Below are 19,792 nucleotides of genomic sequence, written 5' to 3' on the forward strand. Positions count from 1 at the left end.
AATTTCTGCAGCAAGAAATTAATATATGCTTAGGAACTGAAGACCACATGAATATATTCCTTGACAAGTCTGCAGGTCCAGATTCGAGGGTGCAGGACTGCAGGGAGTGTTTGCAGGGCTGCGGCCACTCGAGGAGCTCTGCGGGGCATTGGATTTTTCCAGTCCTGAGCACTATTGGCCCCTATCTTGGGCGGGGCAGAGAGGGAGTTATTTGCCTAACACAAATCTCTGTTCCTCTTATTTCCTTTTCCTCCTTCAAAACAATGAATTTGATTTGGCGAGTTCAATTCCAAAGTATATCACAGGTCCAACTCCAAATGTGACCAGAGCAGTGGCAGCTCCCTCACCCGCAAGCCCCAGAGTCTGAGTGACCACCCGGTCAGCACCCGCCAAGACGCAGTGTCATGCAGAGCCATGACCAGCACGCCCTTTGTTTCCAAACGCCACTAACCCAACCGCCCACCTCAGGGCAATTAAAGTTAGCAAGTGCCAAGCTGGTGCCAGGAGATGTAATCACTTGGATCTCCTTCAACCTTCTAGGGGCCTTGGAGACCAACTTGGATGCAGTGACCGTTGCGAGCGGGCAAGTTCAGGACACACAGCTGGTGAGTGGCAGTCAAGCTGCCTCAGACCTCCCCTGACCCGGTGCAGGGAAGCACAGCTCCATCGCCTTCCTGCACGCTGCTCTCCCTAACCCAGCGCTGGGGTTACCTGCACTGACCCAATGCCAGAGACAGGACCTTGGGGTGTGAAACACGGCAAGCGAGTTGTGACATTGGAAGGAAACAAACAAACAAACAGGGGGAACAGGGGATGTGAGGCCAGCGGAGAGCATCCAAGACCCACCCGGAGCCAGACTCTTGTGACTCACTATTGTAGGTGCAGAGAGCAGGAACAAAAGAAATTCTTTCTCGGTGCCCCACAGCTCTGGATGTGGCCCAGGAAACTAGCACAGGTTCTCACCAAAAACCATGGACCTCTGCAGCCTGTTTCACCACGTGCGATCTTCCACACTCACCACGGTGCATGCACCTGACTGGGGGATGTACAGAGATGCCCATATGCTCTCTCTGAGCTCACGGTGCACGCACAAAGCCAGCCTCTGCCTGCCCACATCACTGGGCTCAAAATGCTTTTGTCAGAAAGTTTTAAGGGGCTGGAGCGATAGCACAGGGCGGAGGGTGTTTGCCTTGCAAGTAGCCGACCTGGGTTCGTTCCCAGCATCCCATATGGTCCCCTGAGCACCACCAGGGGTAATTCCTGAGTACAGAGCCAGGAGTAACCCCTGTGCGTCGCTGGGTGTGACCCAAAAAGCAGAAACTTTTAAACCTTATTAACAGGCTGCAAGCAAATAACTCTTCTTTTAGGTCCTGAAGTGCAAACTTTGATTTAAATGCCTTTTTACTTGGAAGTAAGCCTCATACTCTAGGGGTAAAGGCAGCTGAGATAGAAAAGGGAGCACCAAATAAAGGGTGTTGGGAGGATCCGCCCAGGATGGGAGATGCATGCTGAAAGTAGACTATAGACCGAACATGATTGCCACTCAATGCCTCCTTTGCAAACTACAGCACCCAAAAGGAGAGAGAGAGAAAGAGAATGCCCTGCCACAGAGGTGGGGTGGGATGGGGGGGATGGCAGGTGATGGTAGGACTACTGGGATCATTGGCGGTGGAGAATGGGCACTGGTAGAGGGATGGGTACTCGATCATTATATAACTGAAACCCAAACACAAAAATCTGTAAGTCTACATCTGTACCTCATGGTGTTTCACTAATAAAAATCTAATAAATAAATAAATAAATAAAATGCCTTTTCAGAAAAGGAAAATTGTATAGATGGGAACTCTAAATAAACTGTTGTCCATTAATTTGGGGAATATTTATTTCAGATTTAAGTTTCTGAAATAATAAAAAAAATCTATGTAATTCCTTTCACTGTCACTCTCACTGTCCTCCTGTTGTTCATCGATTTGCTCGAGCGGGCCCAGTAACATTGTGAGACTTGTTACTGTGTTTGACATATTGGATACATCACAGGTATCTTGCGAGGCTTTGCCGTGCAGGCGAGATACTCTTGGTAGCTCACTGGGCTCTCTGAGAGGGACAGAGGAATTGAACTCAGGTTGGTCAGGTTGGCCATGTTGGCCGCATGCAAGGCAAACGCTCTACCCTCTGTGCTACCTATACCATTAATAAGTGTCTATGCAATAATTTCAATTACCCGAAGAGGAAAGAAAAACCCATGTTATATCTTTTGGGATACAAAGCCAATCTAACACATGCAGCCCAAGCATTCAAGTAGACGCTTTCTCCCTATTCGGGTGCAGAGCTGGTTCCGCCATCCTCACAGTTCTCTGATTGTGTGTCTCCAATTTAGTTCACAGCGATGCACAGGGCTGAAGCCCACTCGGGGGTAGGGGGACCCGCCACCTTTCCAGAAGCTCCCATGCCACCCTCCCAGTCACTCCAGGGATGCCAGTCCTATACCCAGGCTTCCAAACTGTCAACACAAACTTAGATTTCCAGGTGCTCATTTTTGTCCCCAGGTTCAACTCCCGGAGATTGGTTACTTAAAGCTTCTGAGCTCAAAGAAGTGGGTAGAGATATGAAAGACGATCAGGTTTGCTGGAGACTCACCCACAATGCAAGCACGTCCCTGAAGAGCCGGGGACGAATATTCCCACTCTGTCCAGTCCCAGATGGCATTTCTGAGATTATGCGTTTCTCTGACCCCTGAGAATGAGTGCCATGCTAGGGTGCAATCTTCACACGGCCAGCGTTTCCGTGAGGGTCTCTATTTCACAAAGAACCCCCCTGCATTAAGGAGTTGGAGGGGGTGAGCTTAAAGCACACGTGACTAAGCTTAAAGCACCAATACGGAAGTCAGATCACTTTCATCAGCATCCGGATTAGTTGAGAAGTTGAGGGGAATGGTTTGAAGAGGAAAGTTCAGGGAAGAGTCAGCAGGGATAAGGTCACTGTAAAGCATGAAGGGCTGCAATTCAGCCAGAGATGTTGGGAACGTGGGGGTTAGAGGAAACACTGTGTGGAATTCAGTAGGAAAAAATACAGAACAACTGCACAAGGAGATGCAACGTAATAAACGGGAGATCCCTAGATCTCGCTTGACCCTGGAGTATAAGGAGGAGAAGGGCAGAGAAGGAAATAAATTGAGGGGGAAGGAAGACAACAAGAAAGTGAAATGCTAGGGGGATGGATGGGGAAGGGCGGAAGGGGGCCCAGGGGCCAGGACACGCCGTGACATGGGGGAGTGGTCTAACCAGAAACCCAGAGCACAGACTCAACAGCACTGAAAACAGGCGAACCGAACTACAACCACCAAACTTTTAAATTGAGCCCGCCAAAATGGTGGGCTGGTGTGGGAGTGAGCCTGGGACTCCGCTGGAGGCAAGTTGACGCTGTGCTGGGTTTGATGCTGGGACATCACATTCCTGAAGCCCAACTCCCAGTAACTTTGGAAATCATGTTTTTGCTGCTGTTGTTGTTGTTGTTAATTGAAAACAGTATTTTAAAGGATCGACTCCTCCACCCCTCTCAGAGAGCCCAGCAAGCTACGGAGAGTATCTCTCCCGCACAGAAAAGCCTGGCAAGCTACCCATGACATATTCCATATGCCAAACACAGTAACAACAAAGTCTCAAAAAATGGAGACATTACTGGGCCCATTCGAGCAAATCGATGAACAATGGGAGGACAGTGACAGTAAGAAGTGGTGCCAGGGAGCATGGCTTAAGTAGATGTCTTGCGAGCATAACAGATTCCTTCGGACAATTACAATTTTTTAGAGCAACTGAAAATGCCTGGAAGCAGAAGCAGAGGTCTGTCCAGGGGAGAACTTCCTTGGCTCTGGGAACCAGCAAAGGTGTGCAGCAGCGTCAGAAGACACAGTGTCTCCGAGGAAGTGAAAAATCTGACACGGACCTAGAGCAGTTTGAGGGAATCTGACAAAGAACAAAAGCAGATTGCACCAGCTCACGCACAAGCCGCAGAGTCTGAGGGGAGAGGAGAGCCTTGTGACTGCCCCGGAGGAAAGCTGGCAAAGGCAGCCCAGAATCCAGGGGACATCTACACCGGCAGATGGAGAACCAAGGGGGGATTCGTGGAAATGAACAAGAGAAGTCTGCTCAGAGGAACCGTGATGCGAGAGGTGACTTGGCAGGAGGAGAGGACGGAGATGAGACAACGGGAACAAAACCCAGAAGCGGCCCCGGCCTGTGTGGGAGAGAGACACGCCAGCCCAGGACGCACACCGAGAACCAAGAACCGCAGCTTAGGACCCACAAGTCTCCTGTCCCCTGCGGTTTATTCCAACGCTGCTTCCCTGCATGCGAAATGACGACGGGTTGTGTGCCAGGTCCTGTTGCACGAACGGGAATGGATGAAGGAAAGGGGAAAGACAGCGTGAAGACTGAAGGACATTTCCTTTTTTTTTTTTTTTTTTTGTCTTTTGGGTCACACCCAGCAATGCACCTGGCTCTGCACTCAGGAGTTATTCCTGGCAGTACTCAGGGGACTATATGGGATGCTGGGAATCGAACCCGGGTCAGCCGTGTGCAAGGCAAACGCCCTACCTGCTGTGCTATAGCTCCAGACCCAGAACATTTACTCTTTTTGTTTGTTTGTTTTTTGCTTTTTGGGTCGCACCTGGCGATACACAGGGGTTACTTCTGGCTTTGGACTCAGGAATCACTCCTGTCGGTGCTCAGGGGACCACATGGGATGCTGGGAATCGAACCTGGGTCGACCACGTGCAAGGCAAGCGCCCTAGCCACTGTGCTATCACTCCAGCCCCCAACATTTACTCTAAATAGGACTGCAGTTCCAAGGTTCTTGTGAAAGTTCTCAGGATTGCTATTTTTCACTGTGGTTTTTAAATGACCCTGGAGTGTCAAACAAACAAGGGCACAGGAAGGTCGCCTATGGGGTGGGGCACTTGCCTTGCACTCGGCTGACTCAGGTTGGATTCCTGGCACCCCATACGGTCCCGCAAGCCCACCAGGAGTGATTCCAGAGCCAGGAGTAAGCCCGGGGCACCATAGGGTGCAGCTCAAACACTCAAAGGAAAAAACAAATAAATCAAAGTTCCAGGGGTTGCCCATCTGGAGAATGTCTGCCTTGCAAGCTGAAGGCAGCAGGTCAGGAGCTCAGCTCCAGGTGAGGTTCCCCATGCCCAGATACAACCCCAGCAGTTCCCGGGCTTTGGAGGAGAAGTCAGTGAGCACTGCAACGAGACACTGTGATCCCCAAAGTATAAGCAGCCTCCCACCGTCAAAAAGACAGTCAAGGGAAGGGGAGGTGGAGTGGAAACACCCAGAAGCCAAGAGCATCAGAACCTTGTTTGTTTGTTTGTTTGTTTTTGTTTTGTTGCTCACCTTAAGTTTTTATTTATGCAATCACCATGAAAAACAGTGACAAAGCTTTCATGGTTGAGCTTCAGTCACACAATGATCGGACACCCATCCCTCCACCAGTGCACATTCTCCACCACCCATGTCCCCAGAATAGCCCCCCCGCCACCCCTCCCCCTGTCTCTATGGAAGACAATTTCCCCCATACTCTCTCTCTATTTTGGGCATCATGGTTTGCGATACACACACTGAGACCATCAGTTTGGTCCTTGTCTAGCAGACACAGCATCAGAACCCTTGGTTCAACTCCTGGTTCGCATGGGGGTGAGAAACCAGGGGGAGTGAGGCCTTTGGGAGGGCCCGGGCTGAGGCCAGCCTTTATCCATGACTGACTGCCGAGATGCAGAGATGGATGGGCATGGGCGTGGGGAAGCGATATTACAGGCTGTGCACTACGAAGGCAGAACTAGATAAAGCATTTTTGAGCTAATCGGCCCTAGAGTTTCAATTCAAATGTGGACACGAGTAACTGTCTCTTCAGTAAGTTGGACAGACTGCTGATAACTAGGATTTGGCATTTCTGCATTGTTGAAAGTCCATAAGGTGTAAGGAAACCTTATGCCTTATTCATGTTTGTTTCAGGCTAAGTGATGGATCCCCAGATAATGAGAATGTATAAATGTCTACTTGAAAAGTGCTACCCGTGATATGAGCTGTCTGGGGCCTGTTTTCACTGTGTAAATCTATCTGTCCATTGTTCTCAATATTGATCATCTGCATTTCTTTCTCTAATTAAAGCGATCATAAACTTTTTGTGTGAAACATTACTCTGCATGATGGAGCGGTGGGGACCTATTGGGAGCTTAAGGGTGTCTGAGAATCAGAATCACGGCGATTTGATAAATAAAATTTAAAATTTAAAATAAAAATTTAAAAAGAACAATAGCAACAACATATTTTATGTGGAAGAATAAAATATGGCTATGAAATATTTTAAATATAATCTACCTCTTCTAGAATGTGCTTGTATTTTTTTACAGTGGATTTTCTTGAAATTATTAAGTTTTGCCTTAATCAGACCCCATGGATCTCCTAGAGATAGTTTTTGCTGAGAAGAATAAGCCTCGGATTACTCCTGTCTGGATGGCGCCTTAGAAGAATCACATTTCCAAGGAATATAAAACGAGTAAACTTAAGCTTTATCCAAGTGCTGCGTGTTCACATCATTATTTATGAAACATCAAAAGTCCCATGGACCTGATCATCACACGCAGAAAGAGACAGATCCAGAATGATTCCCACATGTGGGACTCAGAGATACAAGCAACGGAGGAAACAAGGGACTTGATCCACACAGCTGAGGGACCATGTCACTGGCCACAGGAGCTTGAACGTGGGAGGCTTTGGGGTCCCTAGGGAAGGGATGTGGGTACACCAGTGATGGTTGTGGCGATGGGATTGTGAGCAAAGAAACCATTATCAACTATTGGAAATCGCAGAACCTCAATAATCATTACAATCATGATAATGGTAATAGATCCACCGACGGAGGGTGTCCGGCCCCTTCCTGGGCCCATCCTGCAACTCTCCATCTCCGTGAGCCAGACTGCTTCTGGGCGAGAGCGCTGGGGGGGGGGGAAAGAGCTTGCTTTTCTGGAGACTTGCCTCCCTGCCCTGGGCGTGCTCTGCCCTGCGTCCCCCCTCGCAGCACCCACCCCTCTGTGGGTCCTCTCCGCAGCCTTCAGCCTGCAACAGCAGGGACCCCCTCGGCCTGCTAAGGGCCCGACTTTGCCCAGCACCCATTTCCATGTGGAAAGTCCTATCTGCGCTCAGACCCTCCCCCCATGAGGCCAGCCCCGCCCCCCCCACCCCCCCCACGCCAACGCTGCAGGAGGAGGCTTCCGGGAAGCTCCTTATCACCCTTGCCTGGACATCTCGTCTGCAGGATGGGCATAACGGCACTTCAGGTGTTTGACAGGGCTGTTTGTTTGTGAAGATGACATGAGTCACCTTTAACTCTTTTTTTTAAATTGTTCTGCATACATGAAGCTCCCAGAAACATATATTTCTATTATCTTTCTAGCATAATGTTCCTCACATAATGTTCCTCACATAATGTTCCTCACATTCCTCACATAATGTTCCTCACATAATGTTCCTCCTTTTTATGACATCTTATTATCTCATTCCTACTTTGGACAAACTTGCAGGCTATCGAATGTAGCCTGCCCACAGGGCAGAGTCTGGCAAACTCCCCGTGGCGTACCCAATATGCCAAATACCAGTAACAATGATGGGTCTCATTCTCCTAAAAGAGCCTTGAATATAATCTCAGGGCTAGGACGAAAGAGACGTTACTGGGGCCTGCTCGAGGCAATCGACGAATAACAGGATGATGAATGAATGAATGAAATGTTTCTCACGGGCTGGAGCGATAGCATAGCGGTAGGGTTTTTGCCTTGCATGCAGCCAACATGGCCGACCCGAGTTTGATTCTTCCACCCCTCTCGGAAAGCCCAGCAAGCTACCGAGAGCATCTCGCCTGCACGGCAGAGCCTGGCAAGCTCCCCATGACGTACTTGATATGCCAAACACAGTAACAACAAGTCTCACGATGGAGACGTTACTGGGCCCGCTCAAACAAATCGATGAACAATGGGAGGATTGTGACCATGATTGTGAATGTTCCTCACATGCATACCCAGACACGTCTTCCTTCTCCCTAAGTCTCTCCAGTGACCCTCCACCATTTAGAACCTCGCCTCAGCTGCTGCCTCTGCAGCACAATCGCGGATCGTGGGTCTCTCCCCTGCCTGTCACAGGCTGCTCGTCAGAACCTGCCCACACAGAGCCGGATTCACTGCCCATCTGTGTACCCTCACACCACTCCTTTCACCTAAACACCCGAATTATTCCCCCTTTGTGTGGGACTCCTACGCCATGCATCCATTAAGGCCCTCACAGATATTAGGGCCTCTTCAGATTCTCTCCAAAGTACTCCAAAACGCTTCCCTCTCCTAAATGTCAGGAGAAACTCAAACTCTTCCTTGGGGCCTCCACGCACTCTGTCCCTTGGTCCTTTTACTCCTCCTCTTCCATCTAACTTCTTCAAAGCATGCACGCGTTCCTCTGAAGCTTCGAATGGGATCAAATGGATGGCAATAACAGCGCTGACAATTAAGCTCATTTATTCTGCAAAGCAGCAGCCTGTTGTCAAATGCTCACTCTCTTCCTCCCCGTCCTCGTAAAACGAATGGGGGAGCATATAAATGAAGTCGCACACAGGAGGGACATAGCCCGAGCAATTATGCCGAGGGGGGAAGAGCACAGCTGAGATAAACACGGAAGCAGATTATTTACCCTCCCTGGCTCTCCTTGCCAAATTCTTCCACTTCTTCTAAATTTTTCATTAAAAGAAATCAAGGAAGGTAAACAGAAGTAGCCCACGGGAGGGATTCTCGCAACGGAAACAGTCCATGGATCTGCACAGCCTCAGAGAAACGTTGCGTTCCGTCAAAGTGCCTCCTGCGAGGCCAAAGCCTGGCGAACGCTCACGTGGACGGGTGCGTGCCCACGAACCCATCTGCTCCGTGTGGGCACGTTGGGCCTGGGGTGCGGGACGCTTACCTTCAGGGCATCCTGGGTGTCGTCCAGACAGTAGACACGGATGCTGTACTCCAGCGAGGAGCAGCACACGGGCCCAAAGATGGCCAGCTTCAGGCGCTTGGCGGCCGTCTTGGAGGTGGACTGGCCGACCAGGGCGTAGGTGCTGAGGTCCTCCGTGAGCAGGTGGCAAGCCTCAGCGTCCAGCTGGACGTAGCAAGGCGTCGTGAAGTTCTCCTCCCCCACCACCACCACATCCTGGAGGACGAGAGAGGACGGTCAGGGCCGAGCCACAGAGGCCCCACTGACGGGGAGAGGAAGGCTGGCTGGCGGGCAGGACCCATCTAAGGCCTGGCATCTCCTGTCCTTCCCTCTCCCCTCTGCCCCACCCAGCAGTGACGACTGCCCTAATTCCCGGCTTCATCCAGGGAATGAGCTTCCCGCAGGTGCCCTTGAGTCAACATGCTTTCTTAGCCAAAGAATCTACATTATGGGAATCGAAATCAATTTTGAAAATTCATGAATCATTTCTTTAAACGCCAGTGTGCCTGAGTTTTTGAACTACATAGGATAAGTTAATGCTCTAATTTTCTTTCCTTTTCATGTTGGGGCCAAACCCAGTGGTGCTCAGGGATCACTCCTAGCGGCCCGTGTGAAGTCCTGAGGATTAAACCTAAGTCGTGTGCATGCGAGGCCAGAGCCCCATCTGCTGTACTAGTTCCTTAGTCTTCTGATCTCTAAATTTCTTATTGGATCCGAAAGAACGGCTTTATTTCAATGACATTATAGCATATACTTTTTACTAAAGCTCTAGCAGTGTGAAGAGCACAGAGAAATGAATGATATGCAGGATCACTCTACTACACCGTCCAAAGCTACCTGCCAACTGTCTCCCATAGCGACCAGCGCTATCGACTGGATAATCCGGCTGCTGGATGTTAAAGAGAGCACAAGCATGTTAAGTCTGTACCTTTATCCATACTCTTTCGTTATCTCTCAGATAAAATTTTAAACAGCCAACCTCTTAGACACTGAAAACATGGAACTAGAGGTAGGTGAAAAGCAGAGCCTAGAGGTAGGTCAGCTATTCATTCAACCACCTTTTGTTTTGCCAAATGACTCAGACCACCCAGAAGCTCTCCTAGAGGTCAAGGGTAGGATCTGAACTCAGGGTCGCAGTCGCACAGATTTCCTGGCCATCGGGACGGGGTTCAGCACATGCTCTGAAGGGTGAGAGAGTGTGTGTGATGGATCAGCAAAGCCAGATCAAAGGCTCCTTTGGGCCTCGTTCTGTTGAAGCAGCCCGGGAGTACAGAACCAGGGAGAAAAAAGTAGTTGCGTTTTCAAGAGAAGCCAGGAGTCCAGACTTTTACAGGAACATTTCTAGCTTTTAACTCAGTGAAAGATTTCAGATGAGAAAAATAAAACCAACGGGCAAGAACCAGGAGCCCCTGCCTTTGGCTCTTCTTTCCCTGAAGAGACACGGCTAGACCTGTTCTGCTTTCTTACAGTGAGTATCAGTGGAGCTGGCTCATCACCCGTGGTTGCTTGTCAAGCAAAAGAATCAACAGCTGAACTGCAGGGGCCCAAGCCCCCCGCAACACACAAGAAGCCTCTCCAAACCGCAAGGTCACCATGGCAAAACAATGCAGAAACTCACCAGGGTTAGTGAGTGAAGTCGCTACGGGGAGCCAGACAGTAATAAGGAACTACACAACCTCTCAGATAAGGAACTTGGGTGGAGCTGTGAAGAACGCACAAGGAGCTCAGAGAAGCAATGGAATGCACCTCCAATAAAATACAAGGGATGAGAGCAGAAGTGAGGAAAATACAAAAATACAAATGGAAATGACAGACTTGAAAAACTTGGTAGGGGAGGGGGCTGGAGAGTTAGCAGGGCATTTGCCTTGCATGCAGCCGACCTGGGTTCAATTCCCAGCATCCCATATGGTCCCCTGAGCATCGCCAGGAGTAACTCCTGAGTGCAGATCCAGGAGTAACCCCTGTGCATCACCGGGTTGACCCAAAAAAGCAAAAAAAAAAAAAAAAAAAGAAGAAGAACTTGGTAGGTGAAATGAAAAACTCACTGGAAGGCCTCAGCATGAGAGTCACGGCGACTGAGGACAGAATCAGCGAGCTCCAAATGAGGTGCTGAGAATCTCCAGACAACAGCAGAAAATGGAAAAGAACCTCAACATAAACCAACAGATATCAAGAGAAAATCAGGATGAAGCCAAAAGGAATACCACAAACTCATTGGCGGCCCAGAGGGACAAAAACCCTGATGAAGAAGCAACTGCTCAAACCATCATTGCTGAAAGTTCCCAGAGCTGAAGAGCGTGTGCACCCAGGTTCAGGAGGCCCGAAGGGTGCAAACTAAAAGAAATCCAAATAAAATACTCTAAGCCACATCCTAATCAGAATGACGAAAACCACAGATAGGATTCTGAAAGCAGCAAGATCAAAGCAGAGAATTGCTTAAAAAGGAGCATCCTTAAGATTCACGGAAGACTTACCTGACAAACTCTCCAGACCCAAAGACAATTGGGGATATAGCGAAAAACCTCAACGAAAGGAACGCCTCACTAAGAGTATTCTACCCAGCTAGACTCTCATTCATACTTGAAGGAACAACACACAGCTTCACAGACAAACAACAACTCAGGAACTTCATTGGTTCAAAACCATGGTTACAGGAAAAACTACAGGCTACTTTAAGACAAGTCTCTCAAACACACCAAACTCCTGAAGAAATATAGGACAAAACCCCACGCCAATAATCTCTCTCAATGTCAATGGGCTAAACGCACCAGTGAAAAGACACAGATTGGCAAAATTGATCAGAAAATTGAACCCAACATTCTGCTGCTTGCAGAAAACACATCTGAACAGTCAGAGCAAAATCAACGGGAGAAGAGAGAACGAAGCTTGGTACTTCAAATTGGACCCAACACAAGGACGCAGGACCTGTCCTGCTTTCTCCCACAAGATGGATGTAGACAGAGTCAGAGTGAGAGTGCGTTAAAGAGAACCCGCATGGGGGTATGGCTGACAGTGACTCATGTCCTAGTCTCTGCCACAAGGACACAAAGGTCAGAATCAGCTTTGTCTATTGTACTTATGCCTTTAAAAATATGATTCAAAGGCGATGGAGAGATAGGATTGTGGCTAAGATGAGTGCCTGGTGCATGGGTTCGACATCCAGCACCCCATATGGTCCCCTGAGTATCATCAGGAGTGATCCCCGAGTGCAGAGACAGGCAGGGGTAACCTGGAGCACTGCCGGGTGTGGCCCCCAAACCATATATATGTATGACTATGATCATTGTTACTCTTACTAATCACATCTAGAGAGAGACATGGTGTGAGACATTATCTGTCAAACAAATTGGGATCAAATCAGTTTAAAACTCAGGGACCTTTTCAAAGTGCATCATTTTAAGTTTAAATGCAATTACAAGGATGCCTGATTAAACCTGGTCTCAACATAAAATCTATCTTGAGACTTTAGTCCTAAAAGTCAGGTCTGAGAGAAGCAATCCCTCATGTGGCCCAGAGGGAAACATGTCTAGAGAAAGAAAAATTCTTAAAATTCCACTACAAATTTCTCCCAAAATGGCCTTGAAACTTTGTTTTCTCCTAAAAACTTCTATAAAGTAAGAATACCATAAGTAATCACAAAGCATAGACTACATAGACTGGATATCTCTATTTGTAAAAAATACACAATAATATAAAAGGCAGTTTAAAAATGAATATTTTTCAAAATATATTTGCAAATTTTGCTTAACAGAGAATTATATAACTTTTAATTTGTTTTCCCCCACTCACATAATAGTTGATTATTTAAGAGATAATGGGATATTATTATTTAATGTATAGGGCATAAACTCTTCATGGTAAATATAGCATGCTCTTTCATACTTAATTTTAAGTAATAACTGTTGGACAAAACATGCTCAGTTTAAGGCACTCTTGGTGAATAGCAACAGCCACCGAGTAAAAATGAAGATGTCACAAGACACCTAGTAATTGCACCCCTGCTTAATTTTCTGGGATAGGCTCCAAAGATCTATGCTTTTGTTCCTGTGTGCAAGTAAATGCCTAACATTTTCTAATCCAAGTACAATGCTTCTGTACCTGAAAACTAAAGCAATCTGATCTTTTTTTCCCCTCTCCCAAGACACAGGTACACGTTACTCACAAAGAGGAACTGCATGCACACGTGTGTCCTGAGGAGCCAGCTAATACTCAATCAGCATTCCTTTTTGCAGTGGCTATGGGTCTGAAACGCTCAGGAACATATCCACCGATCTATTTATCTCTTTCCCCTACATCCTCCTCTGTCTTTCTTCTCTCTTTGTTTCTCGCTCTCTCGGTACAAGCTTAGGGTCTACCCACGTTACATTTCAGCACTGAAGCCTTTTGGGATGGCCGCAGTTTCACAGAGTGGACCCCGCTTCCCTGCATCTTGACCCAGCTACAGCTCACCTCCCACTGTCCCTGGGTCGTCTGGGTCTTGAGCTGAATCTTCCAGTCCTCGGTGTTGGGGTCGGCGCAGTGGTGTACCGTGAGGATGACGGGGCGTGTTAGCAGTGCACCAGGAGGCCCGCAGCTCACCACGGGGGTCAGTAGGGTCTGGGTCTCTTCCACGGGGGGCCTTGGGGGAGAAAACAGAAGGGCGTCAGAGCATGGCAGAAGGGTCTATGCTGCGTACACAGAGTTTCCGTGGAATTTGGCACTGAACCTTCCATGGGGAGGGGGCGCGTCAGGATTAAAGGAGAAGATGTGCTCTGTACACCACCACGGCTTTGATCTCGCGGCTGGAGGGCCCCGTGGGAATAGGGAAACACCCAGGTCTGATCCCTCCTTCAGAAACACATCGCCTCTCCAAGCGTCCTTTGAATTCCCGCCCGGACTTTGAGGATGGAATGAGAAGGAAAGAGGCCTTGGAAGGTTCTGTAACCATTTCCTCTGATCACACTTGCCACTGAGCTCTTGGGTTATTTTAACTACATCTGTGTTGTTAGGGTTTCACATGAAAAATGCTTCTAAAAGTCACTTCAAAATAAAGACATGTGGGGCTAACGTACTTCCAAAGACTTTCAGGAAGGATTCAAAGTTGCGATAGATTCTTTCTCTTCAAGGTGACCAGGAAAGCACAGGACTGTGTTTCTTCAGCACTCGAGCACGACATCTCTTACTTCACGTTCAGAAAAAAACGAGTGGGAAAAACCCCTTTAGGTGTCTTGGAGTGTTTGCCTTTAGGAGACTGCATTTAACACTGTGGATGGATGGACCACACAGTCACTGTGTGAAGCAATTTCCAGTTGCTGTGTGGTCCTCAGGGTGTAGCCAACCTATTTCTATGGTCCTCATAGAGAGGAAGGGCTGGGACTCCCTCTCATTCAGATCAGGAATCTTTCTACAGAATCTTGTGCTGGAAAGGCCTCCAGACCTATGCATCATGGTGAGAGACACGTCTCCTGATCGTCACCTAATAATGGTCTCAGAATGCAGACCCGTGCCACCTCGACATTTTCCTCTAGGAATCTGAGACTTGCTTCCTTTTCACTTTGGCAAAAACTGGTTTCAAACATTTAGAGGTTGTTGAAGCTCTCTATAGATTCAAATACTTTTTAATCCCAAACCAATTCATCTTTTAATAATCTTTTCAACTTCAACTAAAACATCTTGTGCTCCAGATACCTCCCTTGATTTTTATCCCTGTTTACATATGGATGAATGTTAATTTTCAACATCTTCACTACAGTGGAGCATCTGGAAATAAATGCAGAACTCAAATAGACATAGGTTAAAAGTTTTTAAATTTAGTTTGCTATATGCAGCTATACATATATCATATATATCTCAAAAAACTGTTTCCTTAGATTATTCTCAATCAAGTATTTATAAATATTATTTAGCAGGCCTAATTTAGATGAAAAGACAGAAATAATTGACTTAAGCATTTCCATCCCTGGCATTCCATAGGGTCACCCAAGGCCCGCCAAGAGTAATCCCTGAGTGCAGAGTCAAGAGTAAACCCTGAGCACAACTAGGTGTAGCCCCAAACACACACACACACACACACACACACACACACACACACACACACGAGACAATAAAGTCTTAGGAAGGTGAAAGGATTTGTTAAATTAACAGTCTATGTAGTTTTAACACGAAAGGCTTTCAGGTTAATCTGTACAATTATGCAGTTGTTAAGATGGCTTTTGAACTTATATAAAGAAATTTACATTTACCTATTTAATTTAATTTGACCTTAATAGTGTTAGGGAAAAAAATTCAGACCATTTATTTCCTAAAGTTGTGTCTTCTCTCCAAATATTGGCTACTCCCTCCACTCTCTGTAAATCAGATACACCTATTTTTCTGTTGTCATTTCAGTCTCTGCCAACTCTTTAATACAAGAAGGGAGCAAAGAGAGACATTTGCAAGAATACCACCTGAACTCTCTCCAGTGTGATGTCGATACTTTTAACTGATTTAGTTCTGCCAAACACAAATATATTTTGGTGTATATTATCCAACTCAAAGCTATCCATTTCATTCATGTCGGTATTATAAAGGACATGCAAAATTCTTTCATAGTTGTGAAGGCCACTTAAATGGAATTTCTCTAGTCTTTCTTTCTCTGTGGCTTAAATACCACTTACCACAGCACTGACACGTTAGTCCTATCTATGGCTTTCCCTGATTTTACGCTCAGGAAATTGCAGCAACTATTATTTTAAAACTAATATTTGGATGACAATTCTCCATGAATCTCTCGTTTCTGCACAATCTTGACGGTCCTTACAAGGCTCTCCAAATGACTGCCAGGGAAAATGCAGGGAGTGACAATCTCTGGGCAGATAGGGCTGGCCTGTCTCCTTCCCGTTATAAAAGTCTCTGGCTCCCTAAAGCCGGCATTTCTTTCCTTGAATGCATCCCAAGCACAGATGCCATCTGGCCCACCTGGTGTCACCCTTCAGAACTGGGCTCAAGATATGGCACAAAAATGATGAGCTTCGAGATGATGTCACTTCTTCAGCAATAACCTCTCCTTTATCTCAGACCCAGGAGTTGTCAGACAAGTACAAGCTGGCAGCATATTGGCAGCTCACAAGTCAGAGGAAACATTAGGTATCTCTCCACGGTGGCCAATATCATCAGTTCTCAAGACTCGAGTCAAACATGGCTTGTCCTTTCCTATCATTGTTTATTCTCCCAATCGAAAAGTTCACTGGGCTCTCACCAACTTAGGGCCTTTTCTTTTTTTTCTGTTTAGAAAAAAAAATAATGATCTCCCTTGGTGTTTAGTGTGTGCATCTTCACTGAATAAGCTGATCCTGTGTTGCATACATTTATGCATGCTAAGTAAACACACTCGTCTACACCGAGGTAAGACCCCCTTTCCTCCTGTTTTCATGCCCTGCAAACTCTCCCTGTCCCCCTTCCTTTCAGTTCGAATTTCATTCTCTGGGAACACGACTAAAGCTCTAGTTTTCGGTCCGTGCTTGCGTTACACTCTCTGCTCTAAGGAGGAACCTTATTTTACATTTAATTCTACTTTCCTTAAGAGGAGGTAGACGGTGCAGAAAGCAACGACTTGGGTAACTTTTTTTGTTGTCGTTGCAAGTGCGTTTTGAGAAGCGAACATTACACTTTTAAGGAAGGACACTCCCGTGTCCCTCACGCTGTCGTGGGACTGGCAACATCTGTCTCTCAGTCTGCTGTCACAGCCGGTGCTGGAGGCAGACGGAGGAGGCTTCTCCTCATCAGTGAGTTGGAACAGGACGGAGAAGACTTCCTGCTGGGCCGAGAAGCTGTCAGACCCGAGCTCACCCAGCACACCCCTGCCAGGCAATATTGATGGGCCCGTTCTTGGAGGAGGAGTAGCAAGGGAAGGGAGAGGCAGTAGGTGTCAAAAGAATTTATTAACCCAGTGAGGTGCAAGAATGTAATGAATAGGGAAGTGGTGAGGTGGAATTGTTAACAGGGGATGGAAAACAAAGAAGGAATCACAGAGAAGAACCTCCCGTGCTCTCGGGATGAAGGACACAGCACTGAGCCTGGAAGCGTTTCCAAGCATTTACAGACTTGGGCAGGTTAGGATTTCACTACGTGAAACCAAACATCTGTTTTCAAATTCACACTTCCCCCTATCCCCTCTATCTCTACCGAAGAAAGGCATTAAAAAATCGTAAAACGGAAAAATGTAAGTTGAGTAACAGCCTTACAGCTTGGACAGTCTTCGGTCAGCCTCATGTGTTAGGGGACATTTAAGGCAAACTTTAGGCAGTAGAAAGGAGAATGAGCGTGAAGCAAAAAAGTAGCTGCAGAGCAGAAATGAAGGAGACATGAAAGTTGTCAAGGCTTTCCCTAGTCAGAGAGAGTCAATGTGGGATGGGTCCCATGGCTGAGAGGGCAGTGAGCAGGAGGACTTCCTGCCCGGTTACCGTGTCCTCTGCGGACTGTTGTCAGAACTTCTACTCAGTGGGGTCTGGAGCAATAGCACAGTGGGGAGGGCATTTGCCTTGCACGCAGCCAACCCGGGTTCGATTCCCAGAATCCCATATGGTCTCCCGAGCACCGCCAGAAGTAATTCCTGAGTGCAGAGCCAGGAGTAACCCTTGAGCATTGTCGGGTGTGACCCAAAAAGCAAGCAACAAAAAAACAAACAAAAACAAGTTAGCATGTGAGTCCCAAGACCTCCAGAAAAAAAAAAAAGTGAAAAAAAAAAAGAACTACTCAGAACTACGGCATTACTACACCTCAGTAGCAGCAGTCACAGTCCTGTCAGGCCTACCTAGAGGGGAAAGAGGGTAAGTATTGAGACCATCTCTTTCCCAAAAGCCGAAGTAACTGCGAGACAGAAACACCCTTCCCGGAAGCTGCAGAGCTCCGTGAAGGCCACACTGGGCTCTGCGTACCAGCCTCTCGGTTTCTCTCACACAGTCAGTGCAGCAGTTTGGGGTGTGGAGAGGCTGTTTTTCCATTTGCTGGAATGAACAGGCTTGGAACTGCTTTCTCGACAAGAACTGATGCCCATCTCCCTCCTCATGAAGATAAGATGCAGCTACCAACACAGCTTCAGAATGGCAATGCACCCGGGGTTCAAGCTGCTTTTAAAGTCTGGCTTTCACATGTCACTTGTGACTTGGTATTTGGACTCAAGGTGCTTGACAATGAACGTACATGGGTCTGGGGGCCACATCCAGAAATACTCAGGGAGTACTCCTGGATCTTTGCTCACATATAATTCCTGCTGGGTCTTCAAGGCCATCTGGGGTACCTGGAATTGAGTCCAGGTCAGCGGCATTCAAGACGAGTGCCCTACACACCTCACCTGCTGACCCACAAACAACATCTAACTCACTTGATACCAAAAGCTCCACTGAATATATATATGTGCATACATATAGGTAGACACTTTTGAAGTTTCAATATATGTATACTCAATTGAGCTTTGCATGTATATGTCATTTTGATGAATAGCCACCATTTACCCCAAACAGATCAAAATCTATCCCTGGTTTAAGTCAGAAAAGCTAAATTTTTTGTACCGACTGAAATGTAACATCTTGGTGGTTTAAGTTTACTCAGTTTATACTTGGGTCTTGTATCATTGACCTAATTGAGACACAGCCCAATAAAACTCAGTCATATTTTTTATTAAAGATATTTGTTCCTTATAGTATTGGAACATCTTCTTTATAAGGATTCAAAGGAGAAAAACTGAGCTTCTTGGGACATTTTTCTCTTCCATCGTGTGCAAATGAGTCTTACAATTTACCTTTTAAAAGACTGAAAGTGGGAAACCTGTGACCTCTCACCAGGAAGGAAGACTTTGCACCACAGCTGCTGCCTCTGCATTCCTGACCACAGTGCTTCACCAGAGCCGTTCACCTCCCTGATTTTCTCTAACTTTGTTCTCCCCTTTTGCTTATAATTTTTTATGCAATATAAAAAACTGTTTTCCTTCCACTGAAAAGACTCTGCTTTCAGGGACGGCCCGGCGGAAGAGAACCCAGTTGGCACACGTCAAGCCCAGGACCCGATGCTTGGCACGCAGCAAGTATAGACTATTCATAAACCATCTGAATGGGCCATTTCTTCCTCAGAAGAAATTCAATAAACACACTCTGGAGAATATTGAGAGAAGACTTAAATATACCTCTATCCTACTCCTTGGACCTCACTGCAAGTTCCCATTCATTTTCTTTCAGTCTTTGGATCTGAGCAAGGTAGGCCTATTTATGAAGTGTCACTAAACATCTAAAATGCCAGCTACTATTTTACTAAGTTTCAAATGTGCTAAACTAAATAGGGACCAGAGGAAAACAGTCAGGGTGAAGGAGTGGCCCCAGGGGAAGTTTCTAGAAGGAAAGCAGGATACGCAGAGGAGAACCCTCCCAAGCATGCCACCTTCCTGCCCCTTGGTCTCTCCACCTTGCGCATCCTTCCCCAACGCAGAACGCTCCATTCCCCAGTCACAGAGTACAAGAGGGAAGCTTCTCCCTGGTCCAAGGGCATCCTACTTCGGCAGACCCCACTCTCCGGCTTCCCCTACCCTTCCCTTCCTTTTTTACAATAAATAAAGTTGCTACTGGATTTGGCACCTCCAGTCCCCTGCTTTCAATCTTGACTACCTGAGGACAAGAACCTGAGCTCACCACGACACAGGTACCATGTCAAAATGAACGAAAACTTGTGCTGGGTTATCATCTACAGAAGAAAAATTTCCCTCTATCCTAACCTAATGCTTTATCATTTATACTCAGTACAGAATCTTTGTATTAACTCCACACAAATAA

At 47.0% G+C, this 19,792-nt stretch overlaps 1 protein-coding gene across 1 annotated transcript in view; it reads right to left on the reverse strand.

Annotated features, from left to right (window-relative positions):
* Positions 1-19,792, reverse strand: part of UNC5C (unc-5 netrin receptor C) — a 387,108-nt gene that overhangs the window by 27,745 nt on the left and 339,571 nt on the right. The window contains exons 11-12 of the mRNA XM_056106641.1: positions 13,464-13,632; positions 8,997-9,230 (exon numbers count right to left, since the gene is read on the reverse strand). Coding sequence (XP_055962616.1) covers positions 8,997-9,230; positions 13,464-13,632 — 403 coding nt within the window. The remainder of the gene's footprint in view (positions 1-8,996; positions 9,231-13,463; positions 13,633-19,792) is intronic.

The sequence above is a fragment of the Sorex fumeus genome, unplaced genomic scaffold, assembly GCF_029834395.1.
Source record: "Sorex fumeus unplaced genomic scaffold, SorFum_2.1 ptg000136l, whole genome shotgun sequence".
In the NCBI taxonomy this organism is placed as follows: domain Eukaryota; kingdom Metazoa; phylum Chordata; class Mammalia; order Eulipotyphla; family Soricidae; genus Sorex; species Sorex fumeus.